This window comes from Pteropus alecto, unplaced genomic scaffold (assembly GCF_000325575.1).
Source record: "Pteropus alecto unplaced genomic scaffold, ASM32557v1 scaffold22, whole genome shotgun sequence".
NCBI classification, from domain to species: domain Eukaryota; kingdom Metazoa; phylum Chordata; class Mammalia; order Chiroptera; family Pteropodidae; genus Pteropus; species Pteropus alecto.
The window spans coordinates 15,799,906-15,821,825 of NW_006434839.1; the positions used below are offsets into that span (position 1 = coordinate 15,799,906).

General features: G+C 37.8%; 1 protein-coding gene across 1 annotated transcript in view; it reads right to left on the reverse strand.

Annotated features, from left to right (window-relative positions):
* Positions 1–21,920, reverse strand: part of CPED1 (cadherin like and PC-esterase domain containing 1) — a 251,847-nt gene that overhangs the window by 227,314 nt on the left and 2,613 nt on the right. Inside the window, exon 2 of the mRNA XM_006910573.2 lies at positions 1,757–1,940. Within this exon, the coding sequence (XP_006910635.1) occupies positions 1,757–1,940 (184 nt within the window). The remainder of the gene's footprint in view (positions 1–1,756; positions 1,941–21,920) is intronic.

Genomic DNA, 21,920 nt, shown 5'->3' on the forward strand with positions numbered 1-21,920 from the left:
GACCTGTCCTGGGCTCTCCTCTGCACACTTTAAAGACCTCTCTTTTCATCAAAGCGGATCTCTTTGGGCTCTACATCCTGGAAGCTTTGCTAGCTAAATAGCTTACAACTCTACTGCAAATTTTACTGCCAATGTGGTAAAAGGTGAATGTGGTAAAGGGTGATGATCATGGCTAAATGTCCCCAACCTCTTTCATTCGCCAGCGTAAATCTAGCACTATAAAGAGAAAGAGGGCACCTAATAAAGAAGTGTGATGATGATGGCAAGATTGTTAAAATTTAAATGAAAAATGGATATTATCGTGGCACCAGGATCTGACTATTCTCTCCCAAAGGAAACCACTGCTGAGATCAGCAGTTGATTCAAATTGCTTTTTCTTCCCTCCCTTTTGATAAATAGGAAAATTGACATATTGCATCATTATGAAGAGAAAAATCTGATTTGTTCATGTTGAATGAGTGTTCTACTTCCTTGTAGATCTAATAATGATAAAGTTGTGCAGGATAATGGGCCAAAATAGACAGGCAGCAAGCAAGTGAATAGGACAAGCACAGAATCGAGAGCTGGAACACGGAGGTTCAAATCCTGCCCTCCCCTCACCCCAGGTTTAAAATACAAGGTGAGTTACTTCACCTCCTGAAACCTCAGTTTCCTCTTGTGGAATATTGGGGAGGGGATTTCTTAATCTTAGGGTTCTCAGGGGGTTTCAGTGAGGATTAAACGAGATCCTGAATACAGACTACAACATGATATCTGTCACAGGGTTAGTTGTTAAGAAATGTTAGCTGTTGTTGTTATTGCCCTTTTGACCCTCGTCATCTATTCAACTCTTTTCAAATAACTGGCTTAAAAACTTGTCCCTTATTTTTCATTTCAGATGACAGAAATAAGAGTACTCGGCTAGTAATTGCATGTGTAATAAATATCCACACTTCTTTCATCTTTAGAGACAATCTGTGAATCACATTTAAGCTGGCTTCTTGAAACAGTTTCCAGTACATTCTACTTACAGCCAGATGAAGTGGCAATTTTCTTAAAATATGGAGCAGTTTGGTGCTGGGCAGAACATGTATTTAGGCTCACAAACATAAACAGTTTTTTATGTAGCATTTAAATATAAACTATGCAACTTTGAAATGCTACAAACATATAAACAAAATAACTTCAGGAATAAAGACATAATTAAAGAAAAGTTGAGAGCGAGTAGAAAAGAAGCCAAGTTTTCTACAATGCAAAATTTGTTTTTGTATATTTTTTAGAGGAAGATAGTAGCACAGTACAGAAACTATTTAACACTCTATGACCGAAGAGGAATTTTCACTCAAAAGGCTGGCTAATCGGCTCGTTATTCTGCTTCTGTAGATAGGCTTGCTTCATAGGCCTACTCAAAATTAACTAAAAACTCATCTTTCCTTTTGCTTGTTGCCTCTAAGCAACAAATGTAACCGCCTGTACCTCCTAGCAACTCTCGCACTTTGTAACTCTTTGTAACTGCCTGCAACCCATAGCAACTCCCTGCGCTTTGTAACCATCTGAGGACAAATTAACCAATCAGCCCAAGCCAAATAAGTTCTATATAAGGAATGTTGCAACTGAGCTCTGGGCCCAGATCTTCAGAGCCCTGGCTCCTCTGGGACCACCGGTGTAAAACACTTGAGTTCTCCAACTCACTGAGTGCTGTTTGGTTTCTTGCCAGTCCGATTTTTGCGACTTTTCTGCAATATGGCAAGCAACTTTGGTAATTACTTATTCTGACCTTTTTCTAGTAGCCCCAGTCCGAGGTCAGCACTGAGCCATTCTTCAGCGATGACGACGGTGTAGTGAAGCTGGGTGAGAATGTGCTGGTGGAGCCGAAGCTCCACTTTGCTGTAGGAAGGAGGCCTGTAGAGTATGGCCCTTCGGCTATGGCTGCCAAAGTGCGTCTCAATCGATTCTTCGATCTGAAAAAGAAAGAAGGCATAAAAACTCAAGAGGGAAAAGTAGCACTTTTCTTTTGAAGGACATCATCAATACAAGTCAAGGGCCATTCAGAATGTTGTCCTTTAAATTTTTCTGTAGACATGAAAGACAGATTCTGTGAAATGCTGACAAGGACAAAGACACCTCATATGCAAGAACTGAAGGTGAACTAAGTTTTTCTCATTATTACAGAAAGATGAAAATTTTAGGCCATTAAAATGTAGAGCTCCTAGAGGAATACTGCGGCATAGAAAACAGAGGTCAACTCTAACTGAAAATATAAACTAATAGCAATGCCTTTCATCTGCAGTGTGCTTTTATAAAGTAGTGCCAGCTGCATTATCTTATAACAGTTCTTTTAGGTAAACATGGTAGAGCAAACTGACTCAGAGGATGGATTTTATGCTGGAAGGACATGTTCGGGAAGGAGTAAGGAGAGCTGAGAAGCAATCTCCGAGCACTCTGGAGACATGCAATGCTGCTGCTTCTCTCAATTAGGACACAGCAAAATGTGAATGCATCTCGGTGAGACAGGAGAAGATCTCTGTGTGAGAAGGCGAAAGCTACCGAAGTATCATAATTGTGAGTTCTCCCCTCGATAGTTTATTGCTTCCCAAGTAAATATTCCTCTTTCTCACCATGTTTGAAATTTCATTAACAAAAGGGAATTTTCTAATTGACAAGTAGAAAGAATGATGACATTCATTATAAGGTTTAATGGCAGATACTGGGTGTTTTCCTGAAAACATGAGATTAAATCTTGATAAAGTAGACACTTTTTATTACTGGGAGGCATGATAAGATAGATCGGAGGTTAGGAAAACAAATAGAAGAGGTCGGAGAAGAGAGGACAAAGGAGTTGGAGGAAGAAGATGAGGAGAAAGAAATGAACAACAAAACTGGGAATCCAAATTACTTCAGTGGCAGCCTGAATTAAACTGTCCATTTTATGGATCGAAAACACAATATGCACCATTTCTTTTCACTACTTAAGTTTCTTCATTATTTCCCATTACTGATAGAATCAATTCCACATCATTATCAAGGAATATATAAAAGGCCATTCAAACTTCAACCCTATTTTCTGAGTCTCTGGTCATAGCTCACTCTTAATTATCTCCATCCCTGACCCTGCCCCACTCCTTCACATGCATACCACTGTGCCTTCCACCTGCAATCCCTTCTCCTCTCTCCATTCATTCATCTAGCAAACTCCAAATCAAACATCATCTCTCTTGAAAAATTTTAATTTAAATACATCCATTCATTAGCACTTATGAAATCGCATCTCTCCCTGATGTGAGCTCCATAACAGGCAGGCTGCATTGTTTGTGTCTCCAGTACACATCATAAATAATAAATGAAGATATCTAGTAAATTAATGAGCTGTAGCGCTCTGCCTAGATCTTTGAAGATAATTATGGAAAGAATAATGAAACAGATTTAGATTGTAAACTCTCTGAGGATACGAACTATATCCTATTTTTCATTGCATACAAATAATTGCTATCTGGAAATTAATAAACAAGGCACAGTGTAGTGCAGCGGCACACAAACTCTGGATCCAGGCTGCTGGGTTTGAATCCCTGGCTCCACCAGCACCATGGATTTGACTTTGGAAAATACCTATCTCCTAAGGGTGCTGTGAGAATGAAAGGGTTAATATTTGTAAAGTGCTTAGAACTGTGCCTGGCAAGTATGAAGTACTTGTCTGTGTTTTTAAAATAATAATATATTGTAAAGAGCAAAGAGCCAGGAAAACTGTTTCTGATTCTGAGCTCTGTCTGGCGCATATTAACCTAGGTGTCTAATGCATGTGTGATGGATATAATGAAAAGGACAAGAACACTAGCTAATCACACTTTCTGTACATGGCACTTTGGCAAAACATGATTAGATATTTTCCCTTGTTAAAGGATATTGCATTTTACTGGTAAGAAAACTATTTAAACTCAAGAATTTAAGTGCAAATTGGGACATGATTCCCCAGCAAATGTGGTAATAGTTTGTAATGATAAATTTAAAGGAGTATTTTATCCTGAATACAGGTTGACACAGTAGTTAGTGGAGACCAGCAGTCCATAGGAGGCCAAAATAAACAAACATGCGTCTAGGTGAAAGGGGAAGACAGATGCTTCCAAATATATCGGTGTCACTCAAGCAAAATGCACAGTGCCTGGAATTCCCTTCTCATATTATTTTCTTACGTAATCACAGGATGCGCCTCTTCATTACAGCTGGCTCAAGTACAGCAGTGATTTCACATTAGGAAAATTATTTTCAAATTTTATGTTATTATTATTTAAGAAGATACCGTCTCCCTTTTCCCCTCAACCAGAATCAGTTTAAGCAAGAGAAATGTAGCTCTTATCAGTATATCTGATATGGAGCATGTTCTAAATAAAGTATAATTACTGGCCATATTTTGTAATAACCCTGATAATAAAGACTGACGTTTTCACTCATGTCTCAGACTACTCATGTCTACGTTTTAACTCATGTCTCAGGGACTAAATAGGAAATGAGTTTGTCAGTCAAATTATGTTGCATTATCTTGACATACAAACTGTCCTGTCCTTGTAATATTTATAACACTCTGTATCAGCAGAATGGCCCAATACCAAGGAGTGAGAACAGTTTTAGCTGGTCCGACAACAGGTGCACACAGTGCGTATGTGAAATAAAAACTTTTCGAACGGTTATGTCAACCGCACCAGCAAATGCGGGATTATCAAATGCCAAGAGAAGCACTTTTGGACATGCTCCTGCTTACTCCGACAGTTTTGAAAATATATTTTTAGTGGAAGGATACATTTAACCTGGCCACCACTACAACTAAACTTGACACTTGCAAGCTTGCTGATAAAAATTTAGAAAAGAATGAGCATTGCTGGATGTAAACACTAAACTCTCACTTTCCTCCCTCTCTTCCTCTTGAGAGATCTGTAGAACACTCCCTCAGAAATCGCTTTGTTAGACTACACGAAAGTTGCTTTATTTATTGAATACTTATTATTTTTATTGGAAGAACTTCAACGTCTCTAAAACCTTTATTCCACCTTCGATAAAGCAAAGGATAGAGTGTTGTAATTAACTACCTGGAGTGTTCTATGAAGCAATGTAGGACTGGAAATCAAAAATCTAGATCCGAATGCTGGTTCTGCCACTTGCTTGCTTCGTCCATTGGGGCGAATTACTGAATCTCTCCTCATCAGAGTTTTTTCATATGTGTAGTAACAAATCCTACCTCATGAGGTTGTATTGGGAATTACATACATTTTCTATGTGAAATTGTGCAATGTAGTATCCTACCAATAAATGATGTTAAAAATATATGAATAAAATTGAATAATAATCAATATTATCTTGTAGTCTGTTTTTATCTTAAGAATTCTATAAGCCATTATATTAACATAATTTGGTCTGTCATAAAAAATTTCTACAATAAACTATATGCTTCCACATACCCTTATATATGTTTTTCTTTGTAGTACTCATTTCCTTTTAATGCAAAAATGTAATTTATTTATTATGTTTATTGTCTGTCTCCACACACCATAAAAGAAGATAAATGAAAGCACATATATTTTGCATTTTGTTCACTTTTGTTTCCTCAGCCCAAGAATAGTATTTGGCACATAATGGGCACATGATAAATATCCTTTGAATGAATGAATGAATATGTCTTTTCCCTCAATATATAAAAGTCTTTGTTATTATAAATACTACTGTGGAATATTGGGAATAGAAAGGTGAAAATCTGTACTAAGAAATTTATTTCAGTAGAATTGTCAATAGTAAGAATGACAAAAATAGCGTTAAATATTTGAGCAAACTAATAAATTTTGGTAAAAATTTTTGAATAAAAAGCTGTTACAAAAGTCCTATATTTCTCGAGTTACTTACACTATCAAAAAGTCTTCACCAAGACTCACTTGAAAATCAAGAAATACAGCTCTTTAAAATATAGTGTTTTTTTTACACAACAGTTTTTGTTTTCTAGATTTATTAAAGTAGCCATGTATTTATGACATATTTTGATGCTCAAATACATATATATAGTAGACCTCATATGTGTGTCACATACAACTAAAAGTCACATTGCATTGCTGGTCTGGATTTTTGGCATTCTAGAAATACTGTAGAGACTATTATGTTTTAATTTTTCCATTATAAAAATAAAATAGAGATTTTTTTCCCCATTGGTGAAATGTACACTTATTTTAGAGAATTCAAGAAATAAAATGGATGTAATTTACTAGGATGTATATATTACACATTTATTACTTGAAAGTTATTTATAACTGCAGGATAGTTTGGGGACCACAGGTTCCCCTGGTATGAAGCAGAGCTTCTTGAGAACGTTCCTTACCTAAATGAACCTTTAGTGAACCTCTGCCTTCATCTCACAGCTGACTCAACTGAATCTCAAGCCCATCATGGAATGATCACACATTTCTCAGAACTACTTCATAACTATACTTTGGGGCTATCTCAACACTCATCATCTAATAAAAGGCAAATTTGCTCATCTGTGGCTCTATGTAAATTATAAAAATATGGTAGAGAAACAAATGCAATAAAGTTTCAATATAAATATATATAGATATAGATTAGATATAGATATAGATATAGATATAGGTATCCTCAATATAGTTTTGATGAAATGGCACTCACTTAAATAGCCATTGCCAAAACTCATTATCAACTATTCGTCAATCTGATTTTCCCTTTGGCACGCATTACAATTTGTAATTATATGTAATGTGTTTAATGTCTGTCTCTCTTACAAGTCTGAATATTCCAGGAGGGCCTAGGCTTGTTTGTTTTGGTTATTGTTGTACATATAGCTTACCATCAATTTCCAAATAAGAAGGAATGAATGAACAAATGAATGAATGAATGAACAAGTGAATTAATACATGAATGCAAAATACAAGTTCATTATTTATAAACACATGCATACCCTTTAATTATTTTACTCACTAATCAGGTGAAAAAATCCACTAGAAAATCCCATTGAAGTCTTCAACATCTGTATCTCAAGCCATAAACTATCCATGACAATCTCCTCTATGTCTTTGCAACTCCCCACTCCAATGGCTACATCTTGGACTGTTTCTGAACTTATAAAATGAGATATTCCAATCTCTAATCACAGTCATATATTTCCAGCTCTTCTTATTTATTTCCAAAACACCAGTTCTTCAACCACTTCTGCTGACCTCCCTTTTCACCTTCTTTCTCTGCGGTCCAACATCCCAGAACTCTCTACCCAATACATTAAATTCCTTTTCTCCACCATACTTCCATCATGTTCACATGACAAAACCACAAGCATGTAAGAGCTGGAGATACAGCAGTAAACAAGACAGACAGGTCTCTGCCCTCACAGAGCTGACAGCCCATCAAAGAAAGCAGACATAAGCAACGAGTTTTAAGAAGTCAGGAAAATCAGGAGATATAGGATGTTGTGGAAACTGAGCGGCAAGACCTGAGGAAGATCTCAGCAGCCTGCCTTTCCTGCACCTGGGCTGGAGTTGCTGAGAGCTGCTGAAGAAAAGGACCCAGCTGGACAGATTCTGTTGGCAAAGCCAATTCAGTCTTCGGGCTTCCCAGACCATTCTGCCATGCTTCCCTGGTCAATTCCTTCTCACATCCTCCACAGTGACAAAACTTTTCCACTCTCAGATACCTCTGATTTCTACAGACAACTGCCTCTCAGTTCATAAAAGAAATTAGCACTATTAGAAGGAAACATACTAGTTACACAGGCTCTGTTTTGGCTATAAGCTATTGACACAACTAACATTTCCTCTTTTCTCCTGATTTCCTTAGAAAAATAACCTGTCTTCCTCTTCTCTGTGACTAATCACTCTGTTTATTCTCCAGATTCCACAATCCCCCTCTACCAAACAAACCTCCTCCCTATTTCCACGCTCAAGTCCCTTCATCCATCTTTAGCTCCTTCTCCTGGATCCTTAATGTTCCCTCCTCTTCTCTCCCACTGGCTCCTTCTCAATATTCATTCATTCCATCATTTACCTATTTAACAATTCTGAACACTGTCCATGTGAAAGGCATGGTTCTAGGCTCTGAGGCATATAACAGAGAAGAACCCTGACAAAGTTCTGTCCTTCACTGAGCTTATTTTTTAGTGGGAGGAGCAATAAACAATTAATGTAATCGTGCAATGTATGTCCTGCAGAGATAAGAGTTCTGCTCAGGGTAGAGCATTAAAGAATGACCCAGGAGCTCTTTCAGATGGCACTGTGCTGTTCTCACCTGTTACGAATATTATGTACGAAAGAGAAGGCAATTCTGAGAGGGAGAGAAAAGATGGGAAGAGAAATTAAAACAGAAAGTCCTCATAGGTCAGCACCAGAGATACATTTTATTGTGAGTGGTAAACATGGTTGGGTAGGCAACAAGAATTAACTGGCAATGGGGATAAAAGTAGAGATAATGTAACATTATTTGTTATCTTGTTAGGTAGCTAGTAGGAAATGGAGACCTAGGGAGTACTCGAGAATTTAAAAGTTTGTGAATTTACACTGATTTTCCCACATAGGTCCAACTTGGTGAACTTCGATCCCTTTTACTAAAAGCCATAGCAGAGAGGAGGCAGATGAGGAACACTGGACTTACAGTTAGAGGAAAGGTGTTTCTCCTGTTTTATTTTGTTTTCTAGATGGATGAGTATCATGATAGAATTTTAGAAGCCCAGGCTTTTACAACCTAAATTACAAGATTTCCTAGGAGCTATGCAGCATCATTCACATAATACAGAAAAGAGGGTTCTTAAAAACATTTTTAAAATGGAAGCACTCAGTGACCTGAGTGATCAGGACGTAAGAGGGAGACCTGAGACCCAACCAAAAGAGGCATCTCAGCGGACTGCGGGACGTGGGAGGGGGCGCGTAAGCACTGCACTGAGGAGCCTGGTCTCCTGTAGGAAGAGTGAGCAGCAGGACAGTCAAATCACAACGTATGTAACTGAGAGTAAGTACAGAGGACGGAAACATTCCCGGAGCAGAGAGAAAAGTCCCAAGAAAGGATTTACTGCAAAGATGTTAAGTAAAAAGAGAGGGAGTCAGTAATCTGACTAGAAGAATAAGAGGGGAGCACAAAATGGGAAAACAGATGAGAACATCAGGACAGAGCCCGACCTGGCCAATCTAACCTAGAAAATATTTAATGATAAATGATGTCAAGTTGCCTTAGTCCACTGGGAACATCTGAAATATTGAGACTTAAGGGATATATTGTGCTTTTTTTTTTTTCCATCACATCTATCAATATTAAGCTTGAAATCTGAAGGTAAACCCTGAGAATTCCTGTCATCTCTATGTTCAATGCTCATTCTCCTCACTCACAACCTGGAACCACACTGTACCTTTCTAAAAGGGGCACAAAGTATAGAGCCTGTGTAACCAGAGGAAGGAGAGGAGGCCAGACTGAAAGACAGCAAGTAGCAAGACAGGAGGGGAAAAAATAGGCAGACTGAACAGCTTCCCTGCTCTTCAGACTCCAGCCAATGCACAGTCATGCTGGGCGTTGCTTCAGCTGTGAACTCCTCATTCCTTCCCCCCGCTAACTCTCACAACAGAGCAGGGATCTTGGAGACAGGGACAGATTAAAAACAAAACCACAAAAAACAGTGATTTCTCCCGAGTCCGTATCTAGAATCTCCTGCTATGGCTTCTTGCCTTCCCAGGCCTGGCAGTAGTTGTTGGCTCCCTCTGTTACGCCCACTGAAATGTTTATCCATTTCAACCAACGTAGAGTAACTTATATTCCCTTCTCTGCTTCTCCCAAATTTTCTTTTTCTCTTCTCTAGCTGTTTTGAAAGTCATAAAAAGGATCTTTTCCAGCCTCCTCTGGAGGTTTTTTCTCCAACTAATTTTCCTTGAGGTGCCTGCCACCCACGATGCACAGCTGTGGGTCATCAGTTTACTATTTGCTATAACTTTACAGACAAAATAAAGACTAAACTGAGATTATAAACACAGGGGAAATAGCTGGGAGATGGTGGTCATGATAGCTTCCTTCGAGGTATCTTTACAAATAAGATAAAGCTTTAAATAAGATCAGAACAGAATGTAGATTGCCTTTTCTTCTTTGCTCAGTCGATTTTGCTTCCTATTTTGGAGCAAATAAAAACCACTCCAAGTGTCCTTTTGTATCTTCTCCTTTCTTCTGCCATCCTTTTTCTCTGCTTCTCCCCACTTTTCAGCCCTCTCTCAGATACTCACAGAGAGCTTAAGAGAAGTAGTTATTTTCTTTCTATACTCAAGCCCTGAGGGTATTTGGAGTAATGCTCTCCAGTCCCTTGAATCTTATCACTGTGCCAGCAGTAGTTAAAAGGACATCTATAATGAAGAAAATATAAAACTGACAACTAACAATTATGAAAAACCAAGCAGGGCACAAGGAGAGACCTTGTTCTTTTGAAAAATGTTAAAGCAATAGCAAGTCTCTGTCCCCTGATACCAAAACAACGAGTTAATTCAGCAATTCAGTCTTAAAATAGTAAGTCCATACAAAGGCGATGTAAGGAAAAGGAGAGAACACTGGAGTCATTACAGTATCAATACCTAAGCATCGTACAATCCACTGAACATCTTCATAGGTGCCAGAGACTCTGAATCTAAATTCCAAGCTTTGCCAGCAGCATTCCCAAGGCCTTCTGAATCCTGGGTCTCCTCTCGACTTCTCATTCTCATTGACTGTCTGCCGATATCACTTAAGCTCACTGGATGTACTTCACTTTTCTCATCTGCAAAGAAACACCAACCTTCCATCTTACTTTTCATGCTACTGTAAAGATCAAAGGAGACTCAAACAGTGAAGATAAAAGCATTTGAAAATTTATTGCCCCTCATAAAAGTAAGGCACATTTAAATATCTCTTAAAGAAGTTATTGCATAAAAGAACTTCTTAACAAGTTAAAATATTTTAACTCATTAAAATATAAACTGAAGTATATTAAAATTTTTAAGTTTATTTGAGCAAAAATCTATTTGAATGGGGTTGGCACCAAACCAGAGGTGGTTAGGAGTGCTCACCCCACCACCCGCAATAGGAACCAGGGGAAAGATTTATAGAGAGAAAGTATGAAAGAAAAGAAAGAAAATTATTTGATTGGCTATCCCTTTGAGGCATTTATAGTATTCGATTTGGGTTTACTTACATAGGCCACCACAACATCAGAGCCACTTTAGTCTTATGGCCTCCTTGTTTAATTAATTTAACAAAATAAAAACCTTAAAAGTTTTAATCATATGATTTTATAAGAGTTCTGTCAAATTATAAGTGAAATATTTAAAAAGTAGCATTTATGTAGTAGAGATATTAAAGCCTTTAAAAATAATGGATCACTATTTCTACCATTTTTCTCTGCTAAAAACCCAGTGTTAGAGCACACATATCATTATGAAAAAAAAGTATGGCCATCAATACTACATATACAATGAACATATTTCTTAGATTTGGATGCTAGATAAAAATTACAGTCTGTTAATTGCACAATGAAATATGATTTAATTTTGTACTCTGTTATAATGTTCTATAAATAAATTCACACTGAAGATATAAAAAGCCCTTTATCACATTACATTGCCTCTTTTGGCTTAGAAAATATAGTCACCATTGTCTAGTCTTATGACCTTTAGTACTATTCACCTATTATATTCCTAAACTCCCCATTTTCCTTTTCTGTTTCAATCTGCGTTCTCTTCTCTCCACTCTCCATACCAAGACTTGCTGCTCATCCTCCCACCACGCTTTCTGCCTGGTTAAGACTTCAACCCTTCTCACCACACACACACACACACACACACACACACACACACACACACACACGCACACACACACGATCCCAGGCTTCTGCAGCAGGCCGTCGTGGAAGAATCTGTGGTGGCCAGCCTAGACCAGAATCTCTTTCAGCACCATAGTGAACATGCCCTACTCTGGACAGTGTCCAGCCTAAAAAAAAAAAAAAAGAAAGAAACTGCAGATATAAGAGTTGAATTCAGGCACTGAGTTGGGGATTAAGATTTTCCATCCACTGCCTATTCAGTTACCACATTGGCACCCGGTGGGGAAGAGGATAGGCTCCTAAACTCACTGATATTGTTAATCCCGTGCACATAGCATCTCTGGCTTCTTTCTTCTCCCCTCAGTACCCTCATCCCTGCACTAACAAGTTCATCCGGATTCTCTCCAGAAATCCAGGGTCCCCAGGAACTGCACAGAAGGTTAAAGGTAAAAGCCAACATACCCCAGGCAGATGGCCCCGCATCTCCAGGGCAGCAAAGGTCAGCTCCAGTTCTTGGTTGAACGAAAGGCTACAGGATAGAGACACAGACCTCACCAATCCAGAGGAACTCTGCCCCGTCCTACCCATGTAGGGTCAAAGTATCAAGAAGAATAGGAGAGCGAGTGTGAAATACTCAGGCACTACACTCTGCATAAAAGAAACATCCTGCCTGATATCGAATTTGTGCACCAAGTTTCCTTAAGTGCACAGTTACTCGTTGGCACTTATTCTGCATTCTTGTTTACTCTGAGCATCATTGTGGCTGGTCACTTTCCATGGCTTCCACATCTTGTCCCACTGGCCAGCACTAATATACAAACTTAAACTTGGCTCTCCTTGGTGACTACCCCAGTAACACTTATCCCAGCCTGGCTGAGTCCTAAGAACTCTCTTTCTCATACTTCCCTTCTAGAAGATTCCACCCAGTCTATTCTGATCCTGCTCATGTTGCCAGAGGCTGCACAATCACACCAACACATCATAACACAACTTCACATATTCTTTTCACACTCTATCCTAGAGCTTTCAAAATTACACTCAATCTAGAATGATTAAGATTTCAATGGCCAATTTTTTGCTTTAAAAATCAAAAATTGTCAGGATAACAATATCTGGTAATACCACAACATAAGCACTACCTCTAGAGGAAAGAATAAGACGTGACTTGATACTATTATTAAATTTGCAACTCCTTAAACTATAATCCTTCTGTTAGAAAATTAATTGAGTTTGGCTTTCTTTTGTGACTGGTTAGCAGAATGAGTTCCCTTCCTAGATCTCCAGTTTATTCTTAGAAGGTCCAGCACAGGGTCTCATAGGCCAGGCCTAAAGAAGAAACCACTTCTTCTAACATAACAGATTGTTTTGGTCTTCTCAGGAAAGCAGAAGGTAAGGACATCTTATAAATGGAGGAAGACCTGAATGGGGGAACCAGAGTTTAAGAATCCAAATGAAAGTACAAAAGAAGGATTTAAGGACTGCTGACCACCACAGTAAGTTCTACACACTGGACACACAGCATGATTTATGCTAGATCCCATTCATCCATTCCTTCAAACTGATATGTGCCAGGCATTGTATAAACTTGATCCAACTGCCAGTAATTAGAAGGTTTTAAATGCTAGACTTCTCAGGGAGCAGTTACATTATTACAAATGCCTGGTTACTTTGTTCAGGATTTTGCTAAGAATTATCCTAAGATCCTGTGGCCATCATTGGCTAATGAGACATCCACCCATTTATATCACAGAAAAGAGGCTTCTATTTAAAATGTCATTATTTTATAGTAAAAAGAAGAGACAATTCTAGCTTCTAGAGGTTTATATTTCTGATAAAATATATTTTCACAAATATATATTATCTGCTCTAGCAAATGGGTCTGTTTAAAGCAGAAATAGTATTAATTTAACCATTGCTTCTTTAAAAGAAAAATAACTAGCTTACCTTCTTTTCCCCTATTCTTATCTACTCTTCCACCGAAAGTAAAATTAACTCTGCCCCAAATCTATCTGCTTTTAAAATATCTTATCTGTAGCTTATGTATAGGAAGCTTCAGATGTGTTATTAATGTTTTCATTGTTTACTCAGAAAAAAAAAAGATAATAATTAAAGAAGGAGTGAGGAAAAGCTCAATAGAAATCACTCTCCCCTCTGGGTGTGTCCAGGAGGGAAGGTTTACAGATCAATATAAAAGCCAACTTTCTGGTCGATACTTTCCCAAGGTCAGGTAGTTCCTGCAAGGCTACAGAAAAGTTAATTTCCCGTTCCATTTTTCCTGAAGTATTTGTGCATTTTGGCTAAATTAATGCTATATGTTCCACTGGGGAAGAACTAAGCTGAAGGCTGAAACTATTAGAATGCTATTACTCTTCCTACTGCTTGTTAAAGACACAGAGAAACATCAAGAGAAAACTCAATTGTGATGGCATGATTTTGGACTCTAGAGGCGTTTTGAAACATAACTATTAACTTGACATTAGAATAGCACACTATACTATAACTTTTTAATGGAAATGGGGATTCCTGGTACTCACATTTATGTTGCTGATATGTATTCTCTTCCTTCGAGAGATGCCAAATACAGTGAGAATATTTTCATGATGTTATCCTTCGGGATGTGTTAAATTAATTGAACAATGCATTAGATAGGGCTCTAATCCCCTGGTGACCTATGTAAGCAAACCAAAATCTAAGCCTATAAATGCCTCAAGGTTATGAAATAGAAACCTAAAAACAACCAACCACAAACAGTCAACTAGGCTTTAAGCTATAGCCAGTCAGTAATTTCCTAGCTTTGCTTCTGCCTTTTCTCTATAAGTCTCTCCCAGGCCTCCGGTCAGTGGAGAACTCATCACTATCATTTTGGTGCTGCCCGACTTGAATAGATTTTTGCTCGAATAAACTCTTAAAAATTTTAATATGCCTGCTTATTTTTTAACAGACGTAACAATGTTTTTTGTTTTTTTTTTTTTATAATCTCAGTGTCTTCCAAAGCACTCAGCCAGGTACCGTGTCTAATTCGATCCCATAACATCTCTATAACAGACCTTTCCATCCTGATGCCATAGTCTCAGAAAAGGAAACCCAAAGGAATCACGTGGTCACTCAGCTTTTCAGCCCTGGAACTGGGGCCCCATCGGTGCTTTTCCTCTTTCACCTGGAAAAAGTGAGCAGGGCATGGCAGGCTCTGCCTCAGCTGCGTGGACCTTCGACAGGTGGTTCAGAAGGTTTCCGAAACTCTGCACCACACCCCGACAACAGCCGCTTCTTCTTATGTCAAAACAAATAAGAAACACCGGGACGCTGGAGCAATATTATTATTTAAATAAATTCCATCTTCTCCCCATAGGTTATTCACTATCATCTGACTTTCCCCTTTACCTGACTCTCTCATCCCAAATTGGCCACTTTCCCCCAGATCTCTCTCTTAGGCATAGTCAGAATATACGTAGGGCAGCAGATAACAGCTTCAATTTGTCAACTCTGCTCTGAGGTGTGTTATAAGAAATTAGCTATGAAGAGAATTAAAATATTTGTAAATGATTTACAGCTTGTAAATCAGGGAAGCTGTGGCACATTCTCACTATTTTCAGTCGAATATTTTATTGATCAAGAGAAGAAAGAAATATCATGCACAGCCCTGGAAAAACCCGTGGAATGTGCCTGCATTTGATTGCATTGAGAGATTTCAAAGAGAAAAGTAACTAAAGACTGCTAGCATAGGACCCTCTGGCTTAAACATTTGCTTGGGCAAAATATATTGAAGAAAACATATAAGCTAAGGATCAAAAATACATGTGCATTCTTGAAACTAATATAATATAAGCTATTTAAATTAGCACTTGTTTTTGAAGCCAGGGCTTAAACTCAGCTTCTCAGGGGCAGAAAGGACACAAACATTACTGAATGCTAAGTCTATTCAGCCACCATGTTTGGTATTTTCAGATATAAATTCAGCTCTCATAAGTAGGGCTCAGTTAACTCCATTTTTCCAGTGATAAAATTGAGAATTTAGAAATCCAGGTTAAATTTGCCTGTGTCCTATAGCTAGTAAGTAAATGACACAGGAATTTGACAATGTGTACTAAAGCCTGTGTTTGTTCTACAACATATCTATGCTCCATTAAACTTCTTAATCAATATACTTAACAGGTTTGAGGTTAGAAGCTTTGCTGGAGATAATTAGGTCTATTTTCACCAGTAATATGCAGAGTTGCCAAGCCTTCCCCTTGCAAGTTGCTCTCATTGGGATGCACTGTGAGCACACTGGTGGGCAGTACTATCGAGGGTCCCCAGATAAGAATTAGAGATAACGAACGTAGCTACATTTCAGAACACATGATCAGGCCCATTCTGCACTTCCAAGTCCATGTACTTGCCTTCATAATTATTTTGGTTCACCTATTATTTTGGATCTTAAGCACATTTAACCTCCATTAGTGAATTTAGTTTTAACAAATTCAGTAAGATCCTTACATATAGCAAAATCTCAATTCATCTTTTATCATTATATTCCTTTAACCCTGTACATGATAGGTCAAGATGTTTTGGTTTACAGCTTGAACAAGTCTCTGCAAAGTACAAAAGTTGACAAAAGTACTGTTTACTTTGCAAATCGTCAACTTTGGTACAGTTTCTGTTTGAGGACATAAATCCTATTTTAGAACATGAGCTCACCCTTCTAGTTAGAACAGCTCCCTTGAAAAAATACCCAAAAGAAACCAAAGGGAAAAATGAAACTAAAACTTTTTTTTTTTTTTTTTACCCTAAGAGGACACACACTCAAAGTTGATAACAGGAAGCACTTTTTATGTCAGTGCATTGAGTGGTTTACATTTTGGAGGGTTTATCTTATGTGAGTTTCTAATTCTACTAGAACAAGAAACAGAATTGGTTAGAGAAAGAAAGAAGCAGCAGCTATTGCCACTATTTTGAAAAAAACAAGAGAGAATGACACCCATAAACTGATTAATTGCTTGATTCATAGGAAATTTAACATAACTTGCTTAAATATGAGCTTCATCAGGCTTCATTAAAATTTACCTAATGTAAACAAATCTGAATTTGTTTAGAATTTTCTCAGTATAATTAATTTTTACCCATGTGCATATTTCATTATAAAAGTTTAACACAGCTCTAATCAACTATGTCAGAGAAACCCACAGACATTAAATGGTCATCAGTAAGCACAACTAATTTCATGAAAGTTGCATACCTGTTAGTATGCTGACAACATCTCCTGAGAACCTCTTATACATAGACCTCCTGTATTTAGACGCTATCAACATGATTTAAAAACCTTACCTTCGAATCTTGCTAAAATATAAAAATAAGTAAAAAGAAATTTTTAGTAAAATCAGTCTGTTAAAAAATGGAAATCGCTTGATAGAGAGGTTAGATGATCGTGACAAAAAACGTCAAGAAAGATGAGAAATAGAAAACAGCTGGGAAAGGATGCTATTTTTTGTTTGTTGGTTTGTCTGTTGGTTTGTTTGTTTGTTTGTTTGTTTGAATGTTATACTATGGAAGATCCTTGAGAATGTTTATAGGATAAAGATCCCAACATATCAGATGAGCTAAAGAGAACAAGAGAGATTGAACGATAATTGATGAAGCAGATTCATTACAGCAAAATGGCAAGATAATTGGCATTAACCAGAAGTGCAAGACAGGGTAAAGGAGGAGGTCAAGGCGTACTGGTACAGGAAGGAGATGGAGTGGAGAGCCTGAGAGTTCAGCAAAGAGGAAAATGAGAGGGAAGGTCGTTCGTTGCCTGGTTTCTTTTCCTGGTCTCTGCTCTAAAGTAGGCCTTCTGTAATCCTTAAATTCATGGTTCAATTATATATTCTTTCATTGACTAGATATTTATTCAGTGCTCACTACGTGTCAGATACTGTTTTGGTAGTGAGGATGTAGCAGTAAGTGAAATAAAGTCCTTGTTCTTAAAGAGATTACATTCTATGCGGGGAGGCAGACAGTAAATATATATGTATTTGTTCAGAGTTCAAGACCTTAACCTATTTCCCCTACTGCTCTCCTCCAACTCATCTCTCCACATCCCCGGATAGAGCATGCCATTAATCCAACCTCTCAAAGAAAAGAAAAAAAAAAAAAAAAAAAAAATGGATTCAGCCCAGACTGGAGATCTTGCCTACAGATAAACTGATCAGCCTCCCTAAGTTTTGTCTTGATTCTTAAGTACATTTTCCTGTGAAAAGGCGTCAGCTTAGAGGCTGGAGGACAGGAAGAGAAACCAGGCTTGTGCTAAGGTGAGATTTACTAGAGTTACTCATTATGCTAAAAGGTCAAATGCACATCATGGTCTCAGAAGTTCGAAGTCAGAACTAGAAAAGGAACGGCATGTCTAAAGGCAGTGTACAAACCATAAAGAGGAAACCTAGATCCAGGCCAGAAGCCAGGGAGACGGAGAACAGACTGGGCAGTAACATACAAGTCGAGCTGGGTTGAAACGAATGGTTCTGAATAAGGGCAGGAATGTGTGGCCTTTACACAACAATGTAAATATAATTAGTACTTCTGAACTGTACTCTTAAAAATGGCAAAAGAGGGTAGATTTTATATTTTGTGTTTTTCACCTTGACTTAAAATTTTTAAATAGATAACATTTTTAAGGAAAAAAATCTGAAAAATGTTGCCTTTAGAGACAGGCCTACAGAGTTATGTTATGGGCAAGGAGAAAGAGCAATAAATATCAAATATAACTCTCAGTTTTAAAACCTATGCATCCAGGAGAATAGGGGAGGGGGGAGTTTTATTTATGGAAATAGAGAAGTAAAGAGGAATTCTTGATTTAGATGTGAAAATTTTGAGGGAAAATTATTTGAGTTTCCATAGTTCTTGTTACTCCTCATTAAAAGATAACAAGAAACTGGAGATGCAGGTCTGGGAGTTCAAGAGTGAAATCCAAGCTAGCAGTATACTCAAGGGGTTACCTGTAAAAGGATGAAAATGAACAATATGCAAACTTGATATAATCGCCAAGGGAAAGTATAAAACAATTAAAGGCCCAATAAGCTGAGCTGGGGAATGTCTACTTGTAGCATCGGAGGAGACAAACCCTGAAAGAATACCACCAGTTATTCACGTAACTCAGGAAACAGCCTTGTTGTGTCATGGAATTCAAAAGGGGAGTTTCAAGAAAGAGCAACAGCTCCCCTTTTGAATTCCATGACAAAATCTTCAGAGAAGAAAGATGGGGATTGAAAATGAATTATTTTATTTGATAGCGGAGGAGTCACCAAGAGAGATGCTCCGGTAGAAATGACCAAATGAAAAGGATATAGAAAGGGCAGGGCTGGCCGGAAGGGCACGGGAAGAGAACCAGCTACAGATTCTCTGCAGGGGAGGAGAGAGAAGGAGGTGGGCTGCCAGGTACAGAGAAAGCCTGTTCACATTTCATCAGGTAGGAGCATGTTTACCAACAGGAAGGATGGTCAATGGAAAGGTTTGAAATGGCAATATCGTAATGAATAGAGATTAACTCTAGAATCAGTTCTGGAAAAAGTTGAAAGGGTAGGTTCAAAAACAAAGAGGAAAGTAAGATTTGTATCTGTTTTATAAAGAGGCATTTTGAAATTGTCTCCTGACTGGTCTGCCTATCTTCAATTCTACTGTCTCCCGTCCATTCTTCACTGTGTGTTCTGGAGGGTTCTCTCTACAATAAAAATCTATTCATGCCACTTTTGCTTACCATTCTTCAGGGGTTCCCTGTTGGCTTCAGAATAGAAAACAGACTCCTTATCAGGCCCACATTTCCAACATCTAGATCCTGCTCAACTCTCTACCTCATCTATCTGCCTTCCTGTTCTGCTCCATTCGACACATTACACATACCCCACAAAGCAAATACTTTGAATCCTCCAAATGTATTTGGCTATTTAATTTCTTTGCATATGTGGCATTTTCTGTTTGTAATACTTTTTCTTTCTCTACCCATTCTAGTGCCTTCCTATCTTTCAAAATGTTGTCTTAAAGTTATGGGTTCCCTAGTATTATATTTATTTACTTCTCTGTCTCTCGGTGCCTTTCATTTCTGTATTGCCAGTACCTGGTATAGTGTATGGCACATAAAAAATGCTCAACAAATATTTATTTAATGAATGCAGAAAATGAATGAATGAATAAAAGGGACAAGGAGGAGAATGGGTAAAGATGATGTGAGAATATTTCTTCAATTGGAGAGGAGAGTTCCCAGAGAGATAATTACAAACATTTCGCTTAAAGAAAGCGATTTCATTTCTCAAGAGTAAGAGAACATGTCAACATTTTCTGTAGATTTTAGAGAGCAACATTAGCATGACTACTGTATCGGACACTAGATTACCTTGCCTTACATTCCCCTCCAACGAGCATTATTCATGCCATTGTTAGGGTAAGCTACCTGCACTGTTTTTACCACCTTGGCCACCACACACCTGGGAGTTCCTGTGCACAGTACTGATTGAAAAGGAGGCACCAGCTCACCTTTGCCTTGAGAAGACTGTACCCACTGATGCCCTGACAGCCCAGAGAGTCCCCCAGTAGCAGCCAGAGAGTACAAGTAACACTACTTGAAAGTAGCAAGGGATAAACTCAAATCAATGAAAAGAAAGAAGAAGGGGAAAGCCAGGAGATAAACTGCTTGCCTTCTTGCCCTCTTCCCACAGTGCCTGCTCTGACCCAGCAGTTTAATGCAGCCTCTCGGGAGATGTCTCTCAATATAGCACCCATTTGTTTGCTCTTCTTCTTCCTTTTTTTCCCCTCAACTCTTGTGGATTGTACCATCCAATAAAGTGTTAATATTAAGTGTTTGCCTGGGGTTCTGTTTCTAGAAAACCTGGGCTAACTAAGTAATTTTTAGAAATTTTTGGTGTGAAATATAGCATGCATTTTTAGAAACACAACAAATTAAATAAAACATATCTGAAATGAAAACATTCATTGGTTTGCATTGGGTTATGGTTGGATACTAGGTAGAGTAGTTGTAAAGAAAAGTCCCTGAAGGAGAATGAACAGTCAAGCAACAAAGAAACAGTAATTCTTGTAAAGAATCAACAGGAGATAATCAGAAACACATGGGTATGGTGAGTACAAATGTAGTCCCTGAACAGCAAATTCTCCATTAAAGGAAGATATACTAAGGAGATTTTTTCTCTCATTGTGTTTGTTTATAATTTAATGTATTCCTATGTTATGAAATATTAAAATGTTAGATTCCAGAAAAATAAGCAAATCTACTGAGTGACCTACTTCAGTGAAGACAACTGAAATTGTCTTCGGTTTATATATTAAATTGAAATAATTTTAAGACAGGACAAATCATCAGCCAAAATTCAAGCAACTAATGTTGAGAGAAAACCCAGAAGAAATGACAGAAGTACATCTGCTTAGCAAGCCTCTTTGGAAAGTTAAAATGGAAAAAAAGAATTAAAATTTGGCCAGAAAGTGGGAGAGAGCTTCCTCACTATGGAAAGTTGGCATATACTATACAATGATCTCAATCTATACTGAAAACAGTTTTAGACATTGAACCAGATCCCAATTGTAAAGGTGTAAAGGGCACAGTCAGTCACACACCTTTAAACATTTGCTACTACAGAACTCTCCGTTGCTAGGCTGATACAGTATAAAAGGTCTTCTCTTAGAAACAACTAAAACCGAAAGACTGGGACATACTTATTGCTCATTCATGAAAGTATGGAAACCATGACATGATAAACACTCTGTGAGTATAATTTGGCTTCTGAATGTTTATTCCTGCAAATTCTACAGCATTCATTGAATCACTTTTTAAAATGTCCTTGGGTAGATATTTTAAGGTTGTTTTTTTTTTTCTCTCTTTTAGATTTATAAATCCAGCTACTACTTCCACTTCTTGGAGGGGCAGTTTGTTTAAAGTTTAAATATATTGCTTTTTACACACTTTTCATGTTTCTTGGTATTTCTTTGGGTCTGAATATTTGAAGAGAAGCATGATTTTTCCCAAAGAACTTCACATACACAAATACACAATATTTTGCATAAAATGCTTGGGTTTGGTGGACATATTATACATCCAAATACTTTCTGGATTCTATGAACCTTAGGTCAAAACCAGCTGTTTTAAGAAACTTTATAAATCACTAAAGATGAATGGACACAG